This window comes from Myotis nattereri, assembly GCF_964212035.1.
Source record: "Myotis nattereri genome assembly, chromosome: 17".
Lineage (NCBI taxonomy): Eukaryota > Metazoa > Chordata > Mammalia > Chiroptera > Vespertilionidae > Myotis > Myotis nattereri.
This window is the reverse complement of record NC_138092.1, coordinates 40151994-40165713: the sequence shown is the minus strand read 5'-3', so window position 1 is coordinate 40165713 and position 13720 is coordinate 40151994. Positions and strand designations below refer to the sequence as shown.

The window sequence follows — 13720 nt, the reverse complement described above, 5'->3', positions numbered from 1 at the left end:
AAAAATAATTAAGTGAAGAATAAAACCTTTAAAAAATAAAAATATACTTTGTGGGGATAGAACGAGACTTGGTTGGAAAGTCTGTAAGGAGGATTCTCCAAAAGGTCGGGGACATCTAGGGGAACCTTGCTGAAGGTGGCAACCCCTGCCTTGACTTTTCCAAATAAGTCCGAGCCCCTGGGTGTTTTACTAGAATCTCTATGTTTAGTCTTTAGACACGACCTTGTAGAAGCATATACTTTCTCAAGGATACTTACCCTGCTGATTGTATCTGGAGGTTAATTTGAGTTCAAGCTGTTATTACAATAAAAGCCTAAGGAGGCAAGCTGTTTGGTGCCTATAGCCAAGCAGTCCCTTAGCCTCTCTTTCACAGAAACGAGTGTCAGACTAATCCTTTCATCCATCACTCAGGGTCTGCGGTCAGTCCTGGCACATTAGATTTATTCTAATTGAAAGTAGGGTGGTGTATGATGGTAAAATTCAAACAAAAGAGCATTTCTTCAGTATTCCCAGTGATGGCTTCCACAACACATCTGTATTTTCCCTAAAATGAGGAATAAGAAACACAAGTAATATAAAATGCTATGTGCTTCTATTTTCAAAGACTGTTTTTATTACTAGGAGGAAGTCATTTAAATTGGATTGGTTATCATTTTCCCAGTTTTCTAATGAGATGAAATTTTGTGTCTTTGAATTCAGCAGACTCAAAACTCATTTATTTCCCAAGTATGAAAATGTTTTTTAACAATTTTTGAGACTAACCCAGCTGTGGGCAAACTACGGCCCGCAGGCCGGATCCGGCCCATTTGAAATGAATTAAAACTATTGAAAAAAAAAGACCGTACCTTTTTATGTAATGATGTTTACTTTGAATTTATATTAGTTCACACAAACACTCCATCCATGCTTTTGTCCTGGCCCTCCGTTCCAGTTTAAGAACGCATCGTGGCCCTCGAGTCAAAAAGTTTGCCCACCCCTGGACTAACCTATGAGATTTTCAAACACTAAGTATCATTTCTAATCAGTAAAGAATATGCATTGTTAAAGTTTATTTTTAAATATTCACCCAAAGTGAAATGTGCAAAATTTTCATTGCTCGGTATCTAATGCAAACATCTAAAAGCACATGGTTATTATTCATAGAGGCAGCTACAGAGTTCTTACAGTGCTTTCACCCAAAAGTCATTCAACGTATTAACAGTGAGCATTTGCATTACTTTTAGCCGTGTATGTTAGAGGAAAAACATGATGTGAAAAAGAGCTTTCTTTCATGTAACTATTTTATATTTCCATATTCTTCAGAAATAAGAAATGGGAAAACACCCAAAACCAAATAAAAGTAGGGGAAAATCTTGACTATCGATTTTTTTTAATATATATATTTTTTTATTTCAGAGAGGAAGGGGAGGGAGAGAGAGACAGAAACATCAATGATGAGAGAGAATCACTGATTGACTGCTTCCTGCACGCCCCCCACTGGGGATCAAGTCAGCAACCAGGCACGTGCCCCTGAGCAGAATAGCACCCAGGACTCCCCCAGTCCGCAGGCCAGTGCTCTAACCACTGAGCCAAACCAGCCAGGGCTTGAATATCAATTTTTTAAGTTGCAAACTGCTTATTCAAATTCTTCACACACCTGTTACTGCCAAAGATTAAGAAAGGACAAAATGGCTCTTAGACAATACCTTAGAGAACAGGATGCCCCTGTAGGAGAAGGGCACTGCTGTATTCACAGTCTCTGCAAACAAAGCACAAAGAGCGGGACATCACTAAGTGACGTTTTTGGTAGTACAGCATTCACCTTTGACACTTCTACCGCTGGCAGCAGCACTCCCAAACAAAACCGTAGAGAAATAATAAGTCTTATCCCCTGGCTCCCATTCTCCTGTGGCTCCTCCACCACTGCAAGCCTCTCTCAGGACCAGCATTAGTGGATGCAAACTTTTAAGGCCCACTGGTCTCAACAGTGAATGAGTGATGAACAAGCGAGTGCTAATATGCTTCATCCCAAGTAATATATGTGCATATTTAATATTACTGCTCCTTCAGCAGGGTATAATAGAGAAGGACAGTTACTTTAAAAGTAGATATGTCTGATACTAATTCGAGTCCCAAACTTTCAAGGGTCTCATGATGTCTCTCTTTTTTTTTTAATTTAGGAAGATTTTAAAAAATATTTTTAATTGATTTTAGAGAGAGAAGGTAGAGGGAGAGAGAGATAGAAACATTGATGAGAGAAATATCACAAGGACCAGCTACCTCCTGCACACCCCCTGCTGGGAATCAAGCCTATAACCCTGGGCATGTGCTCTGATGCGGAATCGAACAGGCGACCTCTTGGTGCATGGGTCACTCAACCAACTGAGCCACACCAGTCGGGCAGCATCTATGTTTCTTAAATCAGAATGTGCTCAGCTCTGGGCCCATATGTCAACTGCCAAATGGACATGTTTATTTGAACGTTCCAAAATTACCTTGAGCTCAACATACCCAGAACAGAACTCATTATCTTTAAGAATTTGCCCCTTTGTTGGCACTAGAATTCCCAATCCCAATAAATCTTACTAGTCTCCATTTCATCCCCATTCCCACAGTCTTAATGCAGGCCCTCATTACTCTGAGCCTAGGGTACCACCAAACTTCCTAATTTGTCTCCACTTCCCTTCTTCTGAGGTTGAGTATAAAGAACACTGAAAGTAGCTTTGCAGCAAAATCTAGTAAGTTTCCATGAAAAATAATAAATGTAATGTTTAGAAAAAGAGAACCATAACCGAGGGTAAATATACAAATATTATCTGAACAAGGTAAAAATTCTAATATCCCTGCAAACACACGCAAGTGTCATCTTAATAATAAATAACATAATTGTAAAATGTCCAAACTGCTAAAAGTAAAAATTTTAAATGGGAATAAAGAGTTATTATCAGAAAAGGAACTTCACATTTTCAGTGTATTTAATTTTCAGAACATTCTCATAAACTATTCTATTTGATTCTGAGAGTAACATAGATTAAATGCTTACCTCCCTTTAGAGCTCTACAAAAAGAATAATCATCATCAGATCCTCGGCAAATGACTTCTTTGCGCATCGGAAAATTCACAGTGTTAAAAGATAAATACAGATTGAAATATAAATTTTTTATGTCTCTTCCTTAAAAAGAAAAAATTCCCATTAGTCCCTCAAATAAGAGATCATTTTATAAATAATAATTAATACTTATTATATACTTAAAATACGTCCTGTGCTTTTGCAACATAATTTCATTTAATCTTCACAACTATCTATAATGTGGGTATTGTGATCCTTATTCTGTAGATGAGAAAACTGGAGTTTTGAGAGGGTAACTAGTGGATTGTAATCAAACAGAATATTCCACAGTAAGAATTATATGCTATGCCTAAAAATAGAGAAAATTATTTTTTTAGAAAACTATCAAATGAAGATATAAAATTTTCTGTTCTAGTTACAGTTCTGCTAGGAAGATCAAAGCAAAGAAAGGAAATAATGATAATCAACTCATGCCTACTTTTTAATAGTTTTGATGAAAGATTTCTTGGAGGATAAAATCAAACCTTTTGATTAAAAATTAGGTGTATGAGCCATTTATTATTTCCTCATGGTCTCCCTATTATCAATTAATGTGAGAAAAGCCAGTAAACAATGCATTTTGCTCAATTCTTATATTATTCAGTTGGCCCAACTGGGAAAGATGTACAATTTTTTAATAATGAAAATAGTTTATTATAGCCACCACCTCATTGAAAATATTTTCCTAATAAGGTCACCAGGGCTCCTTGTAGCCATAACCGAAGGAAGAGTTTTCCAGCCTTAACCTGAATTTGGCTGTGGGTAGCAGAACTGCCGGCTCCTCCTCAAAACTCTCTCCTCGGTCCGGTGTCAGTGCCCCCACGCTCTCGGGCTGCCCTTCACCCTCTCTAACCCTCCTCGGCCTAGTGCGGTGACTCCCCTACCTAGTTTCTAGCCTCCGTTTTCCTCAAGGTTTACTCTGCCACATAGGATACCAATTCCTAAATCACCATCTTTAGTCTCAACCTTTCTCCTAAATACTGTCTCATATATGCATTCGCTATCTCTATTCAAATGTTGCTCATCTCACCCTAGAGATCCTAAATTGATTTCCTCATCTTCATCAGCAAATCAGCACTAGAATTCCTAATCCCAGGAATCTTACTAGTCTCCATTTCGGCCCCATTGCCACAGTTGTTGTTGTTGTTGTTGTTTTAAATATATTTTATTGATTTTTTTACAGAGAGGGAGAGGGATAGAGAGCTAGAAACATCGATGAGAGAGAAACATCCATCAGCTGTCTCCTGAACAACCCCCACTGGGGATGCGCCTGCAACCAAGGTACATGCCCTTGACCAGAATTGAACCTGGGACCCTTCAGTCCGCAGGCCGACGCTCTATCCACTGAGCCAAACCAGTCAGGGCCCATTCCCACAGTTTTAATGCAGGCCCTCATTACTCTGAGCCTAAGGTACCACCAAACTTCCTCATTTGTCTCTACTTCTCTACTTATGGGGTAGAGTATAAAGAACATAACAGAGTCTGCTTCTAACTGTGGTCCCATGGTCCAGTCCATGGACTTTAGCCTGAACCTCTCCCAAAACAGGGATGTGGGCAGAAGCTGAAGAGCTGTTTTCATGAGAAATTCCTGAGACAGACACATAGCAGTACTGCTGGGGTATACAGGGACAAGGCAGGACAAGAGACCTTCTTTCATTGCTGCATGGAACACAGCATGTTCCCGGTCTCCACTGACTCCAAGAAAGGAAGTGCTGTTTTGATATCTCATCTACATCTTGAGAAGCTTCTTGTCCTTGGACATCACTGTGGTCATGTGAGGCACATGACAAATAGTCAAGGTGAGGTACCACTTGCATGGCTCAGCAGGCCAGGGATATTAATGTGGATGTTGGAGTGAGAGATAAGAACCTGGTGGCTGTCATGTGGTAATTAAGAAGACTTTTTTTTACCTCACCAGGAACTACCAGAAGTAATTTTCAGGGAGGCTTATAGTCCAGCCTTATTTGTCAATCAACTAATGGTACACAAATAATTTACTAGCAAGGTTCTAAAATCTCAAAATAAATAATATCTATTTTTTATTCAATTTCTACTTATAGCTCTTACTGAATAGAAGTAGAGAGAGCACCATAAAAACAAGGTTGACTTCTATAATGTGGCCCCAGAATTTACACAGAAATTCTAGTATATTCTAGGGAAACTCAGATCATAATTACAAAATTCTATAAAAATATAACTGAATAATTGTTTTGTTAGTAAATTAACATAATGATATAAATGTCATACTTAGCAAATGATTAGGGTATCTGTGTTGGCCACAAAGGTACCTACTCAAACCTTCCTTCCAAAGACCTGCTGGCAGGAAGGCAGTTGGCAGACAGCCCCCAGCTGCTGCACCTTCATATCCATCTCAGCCAGCGGCCAACCTCCCACAGGTCACTCCTCTAATGACCGAGCACGGCAAGGACACAGAGGCAGCCTACTGCTGCCTGTCATGGCACACGGGTGACAGGTAATCTTTGTTCTAAGGCTCCCCATTGACCTGGCTGACAGGCTCTCAGGGATGTATTTTGGTCTGATGACCATGCTACCAAATTCTCCTTCCTTTCTTCTCTCATTTCAAAGGTATCAGATCTGCACCTCAATCTGAACCCTCTCCTTGCCTGCTCGGGCATCCTCTTCCCTTTATTGTTCACTGGCATTTCCTCCTAATTAATGTATTATATGCCTAATTCCTTCTTGGTATCTGCTTTTCAGAGAACCCTCAGCAATGCTATGTTGTATTATTACTACTTGGATCTGAAAGGATACAACTCGCTTCCTGTGTGTAAGGACAAGAGGTTTGCTTGAAAATTAGGTCACTCGTTATGTCATATATAATCACTTCTACCAAACATCTAGGGATAAAGCACATCACATAGACCAGAAAACAAAACCTGAGAAAAGAAGAAGAAATTGTAGAGCCAGGCAAAAATTTAGGGATAAAAATATTTTTTACTCTTGGCCAAGACAATGGAGTGAATAGAGTTGATTGCTCTTTGCTCTGTGTTATCACTCAGCCTCTTTACTGTCACTTCACTTACCATGCCATATATCTATAAGTCTGTCCCTCCTATTGCCCTGGAAGATTCTTGAAGGTCAAGAGGATGTCTTATTTATCAATGAATTCACAGTACCTATCACAATACTTGAAATATACTATGCATTTTTCAATGACTAAATGAATACAGAAACCAAATGTCCAAGTGCAGGTTGAACACTTAATTTCAGAAATAGTAAAGCACAAGTTTATTGTCTATTATTTCTGGGTTCTCAGCTACCTCTTTCTTATAAGCTAGAGAACTAAAACTAGGGAAATCTTTATCTAAGCTTACATATGTGAAAGCCCTTAGTAAACTGTAAGCTCCAAATACAAGCTAGATTGTAGGTGATGATAAACAGTAATGGTGAGGAGGATGACGAGAACTGAAGTGAACTGCAGAGAATCCTTCCCTAATTGGGCCTTTAGAAGAGACCCTGGTCCTAGCAGACAGCTTGACTGCAACCTGGTGGGAGATCCTGTAGCAGGCACGGCGAAGCCACGCCCAGATTACTGCCATGCAAAGACTATGAGACAGTAAATGTGTACTGTTTTGAGATATTAAGATTGCGGTCATTTGTTACATAATAACAGAAAACTAATACATGTACATTTGGAACACAATCATTTGTCATTGATATCGCTTGAATTCTTTTAACAGATGTACATTAACAAAACTTTGGTTTTGTTACAAAACTTACTTGGAATGTAGGAAATATGCAAATATCCTTTGCTTCCCTTCAATTCTACACAGGGTTCACTTCTTATTGAAATAGGATATTTCATGTTATCTAAATGGAATGAAGATAATGTCAATGCATTATTTCCAATAAAGTAAAATATTCTGAAATTCACCCTCCCCCCCAAATGATGCCTTTAGTATTAAAATTGTATAATGAGAAAAACTGATGATGGTTAAAAATATCTCCTTCTCCAGAGGAGTAGCGTCGCAAGATGGCAGAGTAGAAAGTCCAAGACCCTTCTTTCCCCCACAAACTTCGAATTCAACTACAATTCATGGACAATTTGTGAGAAATCGGAAACTAATCGAAAGTTTCCTGTGACCCAGGAGAACTCGAATCCAGATTCACTGAAGTTGGTAGGGAGATTCAGGACATCCTCTCAACAAAGACCCTGAGCCTGGCACAGCAAAGACAGGAAAAGAATCACCTAGCCTCCAACTTCACTCGGGAGGGAAGAGGTTAATTCATGCATCCAGATGCCCAAATTTTCCAGGGGGGGCGGGTCCCCAAAAGGACTGAAGAATAGAAAGTTGGAACAGACCTAAAACTAGTATGGAACCTGAAAAAGTAATCATTTGTACAATCATCTGCTTAACCACCTGGTGTGGCTCAGTGGTTGAGCTTTGGTTGACTTATGAACCAGGAAGTCACGGTTCAATTAGCAATCAGGGCACATGGCCAGGTTTCAGGTTTGATCCTCAATCAATGTTTCTTTCTTGCTCCCACTCCCTTCCTGACTCTCTAAAAATCAATACAATTTTTTTTTTTAAATAAAAAGACAGCCCTACCTGGTTTGGCTCAGTGAATAGAGCGTCGGCCTGTGGACAGAAGGATTCAGGTTCAATTCCGGTTAGGGCACATGCCCGGGTTGCGGGCTCCATCCTCAGTAGAGGAGGATGCATTGATCAGGAGGCAGCTGATCAATGATTCTCTCTCATCATTGATGTTTCTACCTCTCCCTCTCCCTCTCCCTTCCTCTCTGAAATTTAAAAAGAAAAAATCAAAAGACAAATCAGCTCAATTGATTGGGTGTCATCTATGCACCAAAAGGTTGCCGGTTGAATTCTCAGTCAGGGTATGTGCCTGGGTTACTGGCTAGATCCCCAATTGGGGATGCGCAGGACACAGACCATTGATTCACTCTCATTTTGATGTTTCTCTCTCTCTCTCTCCCTCTCCCTTTCTCTAAAAATCAATAACATATAGGAATCGAATCTGGGACCCTCCAGTCAGCAGGCCGACACTCTATCCACTGAGCCAAACAGGTTAGGGCCGTGGTCGGCAAACTGCAGCTCTCGAGCCACATGCAGCTCTTTGGCCCCTTGAGTGTGGCTCTTCCTAAGCCTTAGGAGTACCCTAATTAAGTTAATAACAATGTACCTATCTACATAGTTTAAGTTTAAAAAATTTGGCTCTCAGAAGAAATTTCAATTGTTGTACTGTTGATATTTGGCTCTGTTGACTAATGAGTTTTCCAACCACTGGGTTAGGGCAATAAAAGTATTTTTTAAAAGACAAATCAAATTATTGATACTAGGAGCTTAAAAGCTAATTATAATATGAAGTGGTATATAAACAAAGGCCCCCTGAAACTTAGCACAGAGAAGGTGGCATGATCAACGTGTAGGCCGAGTGGACGGAGGAGCCTTTTTGGAAGAGGGAATGGACACTGATCTTGTAGGATGGAGAAATTCCAGAGCCAGGTTGAGAGGGAATTCAGCACAACCCACAAAGGTGAGCTTGGTCTTGCTCTCACACCTGTCAATTATGCTAACTCACCAGAAATAACATCTATTAGCGTTTGCCAGAGTATATTTCTTAGGATAGTCAACACAGACTCAAAAAATGAAATAAAATAAAACGGTAAACCTGGAGATTAAATAGGTTTCTTCTTTGCACAACTTCTCAGAACTCAACAGACATTTGTAATTCTCCCCCAAATGGTTAAACCATAAATCCCCTTTCCCAAAAGAATCTCAAAGAACTAATATTTTGGCAAGCCTCTCCTTCAACCTTTCTGATATTATATTCAACCCATGGTGAGCAAGGAAGTGGAAAGCACCAAAGAAAGACAGTGGCCAAGCCCTGAAGCTGTGCTTTCAGAAAAAGAGGTCTGGGTAGGGCAGTGATCAGACCAGTCCATAGCATTAGGTATGGCTGATATTTTAAAAAGTAGTCAAGACTGTTTCTATGTGGCTCTGTGTTAAAAATTTTACCTCAGATAGGTTCTAAAATCACTTTCATTTTACAGATTAAAATGCTGTAGTCCATCAAGACATGTTTTGGGAGAGAACCAAGATGGCAGCATAGGTAAACACCGGAGATTGCTGCCTCGCACAACCACTTCAAAAATACAACTAAAAGACGGAACGGACATCACCCAGAACCACAGGAAGGCTGGCTGAGGGGAAATTCTTCAACTAGAAGGAAAGAGAACAGCATACCGAGACTCAGAGGAGGCGCAGTGCGGGAAATACAAAGGTGCGGAGGTGCGCGCAGAGCGGGCTGGCGGCTGAGGGCGCGGTTGTCTGTTTCAATCGGGAGGGAGTCTCAGGCTCTGAGCTCCAGTTCTGGGCGAGTCTCTAGGGACCCAGACTCAAACGGGAGAAGCGGGACTGTCTGACATCGGTCGCAACTCGAGGGCAGCATTCTCTCCGAGGTTTGCAGCGGTTGCTGGGACTCTGAGAGGCAGACCTCTGGGGACAGGACTGAGAGCAGCCATAACTGCTCGCTCCACACGCCCTGTTGATCTTGTGCAACCCGCCCCGCCCAAGCCCTGCACAGAGCCATTTGCCGGATAGCCTCAGGCAAAGGCTAGATTAGCACCTCCCCAGAGGACGGAAGTTCTCCCACTGCTGACACAGCTGATTCTCACAGCCAGTTGGCCTGGAGGTCAAATCCCCCCAAGTATTACCTACAACAACCAAGGTTAACTACAACAAGACTACGCACAAAGACCACTAGGGGGTGCACCAAGAAAGCATGAAAAATGCAGAGACAAAGAAACAGGACAAAATTGTCAATGGAGGATATAGAGTTCAGAACCACACTTTTAAGGTCTTTCAATAATTTTCTAGAAACTGCCGATAAACTTAATGAGATCTACAAGAAATTTAATGAGACCCTTGATGTTGTGATAAAGAACCAACTAGAAATTAAGCATACACTGACTGAAATAAAGAATATTATACAGACTCCCAACAGCAGACCAGAGGAGCGCAAGAATCAAGTCAAAGATTTGAAATGCGAAGAAGCAAAAAACACCCAACCGGAAAAGCAAAATGAAAAAAGAATCCGAAAATACGAAGATAGTGTAAGGAGCCTCTGGGACAGCTTCAAGCATACCAACATCAGAATTATAGGGGTGCCAGAAGATGAGAGAGACCAAGATATTGAAAACCTATTTGAAGAAATAATGACAGAAAACTTCCCCTACCTGGTGAAAGAAATAGACTTACAGGTCCAGGAAGCGCAGAGAACCCCAAACAAAAGGAATCCAAAGAGGACCACACCAAGACACATCATAATTAAAATGCCAAGAGCAAAAGACAAAGAGAGAATCTTAAAAGCAGCAAGACAAAGAAACTCAGTTACCTACAAGGGAATACCCATACGACTGTCAGCTGATTTCTCAACAGAAACTTTGCAGGCCAGAAGAGAGTGGCAAGAAATATTCAAAGTGATGAATACCAAGAACCTACAACCAAGATTACTTTATCCAGCAAAGCTATCATTCAGAATTGAAGGTCAGGTAAAGAGCTTCACAGATAAGGAAAAGCTAAAGGAGTTCATTACCACCAAACCAGTATTATATGAAATGCTGAAAGGTATCCTTTAAGAAGAGGAAGAAGAAAAAGGTAAAGATACAAATTATGAACAACAAATATGCATCTATCAACAAGTGAATAAATAATCTGATGAACAGAATGAACTGGTGATTATAATAGAATCAGGGACATAGAAAGGGAATGGACTGACTATTCTTGGGGGGGGGGAAAGGGGTGAGGGGGATGCGGGAAGAGACTGGACAAAAATCGTGCACCTATGGATGAGGACAGTGGGTGGGGAGTGAGGGCCGAGGGTGGGGCAGGAACTGGGAGGAGAGGAGTTATGGGGGGAAAAAAGAGGAACAAATGTAATAATCTGAACAATAAAGGTTTAATTAAAAAAAAAAAAAGAAATGTTTTGGGGTTTTTTTGCTGATCCGACAAAAAAGAAAAAGAAGATATAATTCTTATTCATCCACACCAAAAGGCTATTGTGTTGGCTGCTGTCACATTTTTATTTGACAGTCTAAGGGAAAAGAGGTCCGTGCTCCTGACTAAATAGCCAGGTGTCACATGTTTTAAATATTGTGGCCCAGCGGTTGAAAATCGCTGGCCACAATAATCCATTCCAGGAGGCACCTGGGACTGTGCTTCCTTGTCAAGAGCTAGTCTTGGGGCTGGAGGCAAGAGCTCAGAAGCAGACAGTTCTGCCAAAACCGGGAGGAATCTGAAGCTAGGCTCAAGGTGGAGAAAGTTAACCACAGGGAACAACAGAAGCACTTGGAGGTCAAGAACAGTTTAGAGACTGGCGAGACCTGTGAAGGATCAAGATAACCCACACAGGGAAGTCATCAGCCGTCACTCTTGCTGCCGGCCGCAGCTGGAACACACGACGCTTCCTGTGTCCCCACCACAGCAGAATGAGGTTCCTGTGAAAACACACCCTCGAAATAGTTGGCACTACAACCACTTGTTGCTGTGCACTTACCGCAGTAGCTATACCAAAGGCTCACATCAGAGGAGTTGCAGATCCAGTACGGCTCCCTGGGTTCAGGCAACGTGGAAGAAAACAGGGTGGAAAAAAGCATAAGTGGGAACATGATTTAATAGCTCCAAAACTTTACAAATGCAAGGAGAACCAGCAACTCATCCTCAGGCTCTTCTTCCCTTTCAGTAAGTAGGAAAGAGTCAACTTAGTCATCAGTCACATGACTTCTAAGTTCCAATCCAACTGTTTCCTCTTTCTGTGTGTGTGTGTGTGTGTGTGTGTGTGTGTGTGATATCTGAGTACTTCCTGCAAGGGGAGAAAAGAAAATGATTTAGAATATATGTACTCTTTCCCAACACTTGATGCAAATTACAGCGCAGAGCTTTACACACAAAACAAGGGATTTCCCAGTCAACAGTAACAAAGCCAGCCTGTAGGTCTCCTTTAGGATCCCAACAGAGGACACCCCTTTTCTGTCTACATTGTTATTCTCATTGTTAGGCTCTTTACCCAATTTCTCGTGGCCCAGAGCACTGGGCAAATAGATCCGAACTGAACACCCCTCTGCAAACTATTTCTGCTCAGCAACAGTTCAGCCATGGGGCAGAGCCGGGCTGCACAAGACCCCAGACAGTCCATCAGCTGTAGGTCTGCCTTGTGGGCTGGGGCCCCGCCAGGCTTGAGAATGCACTTCCTTAAGCAAACTGCAGCTCCAGGAAGTATTTTGAGCCCTAATAATAAAATGACCACTATTTCATGTATGGCATGAATTTCATTTCAAAATTCTTATTCCATTCCAGAAAAAGTTAATCCTTTAGATTCTTTGCTATTTGAAATCATTTATAGGATATAGTTTGGGATTATAATGGCATGGAGTTGGGGCCTAGAAATCTACAAGTTTAGGTGGTCATAAGCACATGTTGGTAAAAGGTTTCAAGAACTGTGTGACTTTCCTTTTCTTTTTTTACATTTTAAACTATTTAATAGAGGTATTTGTTGTACATGTGGTTTCAGTGTAATATAAACACAAAATTTCTCTATGAAAACACTTAACCTGAGTTGGAAATGAAACCTGAAGAAATTTTAATTCACAAAAATAACTCAAAATATAAGCAATGATTGATCTGAATTGAGGAGTTTCCCTGAAGTTCAGGGCTCAGACCCAGGCCAAGAATGAGGGAAAACTCCTTGTAGGTCAAAAGCTCTGCTGAAGTCATAGGATTGCACTTGCGGACCCTTAATGACAGTGAGCTTTCTCAAACAGCCCCAGAATGCCCCGGGAGGAGGTCTTGCTGCTCAGGCAGTTTTGCAACTTTCCTTTTCTTTTAAATTACTTAAAAAAAATTTTTTTTATTGATTTCAGAGAGGAAGAGGGAGAAATAGAAACATCAATGATGAGAATCATTGGTCGGTTGCCTCCTGCATGCCCCATTTTGAGGATCGAGCCCACAACTCAGGCATATGCCCGACAGGGAATCGAACCATGATCTCCTGGTTCATAGGTCAATGCTCAACCATTGAGCCATACTGGCTAGGCTTCCTTTTTTTTTAAAAGGCACCAGTCCACGGGAGAGGAGGATATGGGGAGTTGTTCAATAGATATTAAGTTTCAGGTTTGCAAGATAAAAACGTTCTAGACATCTACTGCACAGCAATGTATAGTTAACACCATACTGAATTGTACTAAACTGCACACTTAAAATTGGTTAAGATGGTAAATTTTTGTTATACATTTTACCATAATTTAAAAATGTGTTTAGCCCTGGTCAGTGTGGCTCAGTTGATTGAGCATCATCCCATGCACCAAAAGGTCTCTGGTTATATCCTAAGTCAGGGCACATGCCCGGGTTGCAGGCTTGATCCCCAGTAGGAGACATGCTAGAGGCAGTCAATGTTTCTCACATCAAAGTTCCTCTCTCCCCTGCTCCCTCCTCCCTTCCTTCCACTCTAAAAGCAATGGAAAAATACCCTTGGGTGATGATTAACAACAAAAAGATATACATCACATTAACTGCTAAGACAGCAACAACAATATACCTAAGTAACACAGGGCAGAACAGGCAGGCAGAAACCCAACTTGCGAAGAGACGTAAC

General features: G+C 41.1%; 1 protein-coding gene across 2 annotated transcripts; it reads right to left on the bottom strand.

Moving 5' to 3' along the window:
* Positions 1-398: 398 nt before the first annotated feature.
* On the bottom strand, positions 399-13352 carry LY96 (lymphocyte antigen 96). Of its 2 annotated transcripts, none has more exons than XM_081111020.1 (5): positions 11627-13352; positions 6830-6919; positions 3023-3079; positions 1686-1738; positions 399-544 (listed from the first exon to the last, which is right to left on the bottom strand). In XM_081111020.1, exons 1-5 carry the CDS (start codon positions 11736-11738, stop codon positions 446-448), a joined length of 411 nt encoding a protein of 136 aa, XP_080967146.1. In that variant the 5' UTR covers positions 11739-13352; the 3' UTR covers positions 399-445. The 2 variants fall into 2 exon arrangements, with proteins under 2 accessions (XP_080967146.1, XP_080967145.1); XM_081111019.1 differs by having other exon boundaries at positions 420-544; positions 3023-3151.
* Positions 13353-13720: the final 368 nt, after the last annotated feature.

Excerpts from the sequence above, each read along its gene's own strand:
- LY96 (XM_081111019.1), bottom strand. The coding sequence starts at position 11,738 with ATGTTCCCACTTATGCTTTTTTCCACCCTGTTTTCTTCCACGTTGCCT. Across the intron at positions 6,920-11,626 it reads CCTTTGGTATAGCTACTGCG|ATAACATGAAATATCCTATT; the intron begins GTAAGTGCACAG and ends CATTCCATTTAG. Across the intron at positions 3,152-6,829 it reads GCATATTTCCTACATTCCAA|GAAGAGACATAAAAAATTTA; the intron begins GTAAGTTTTGTA and ends TTTCTTTTTAAG.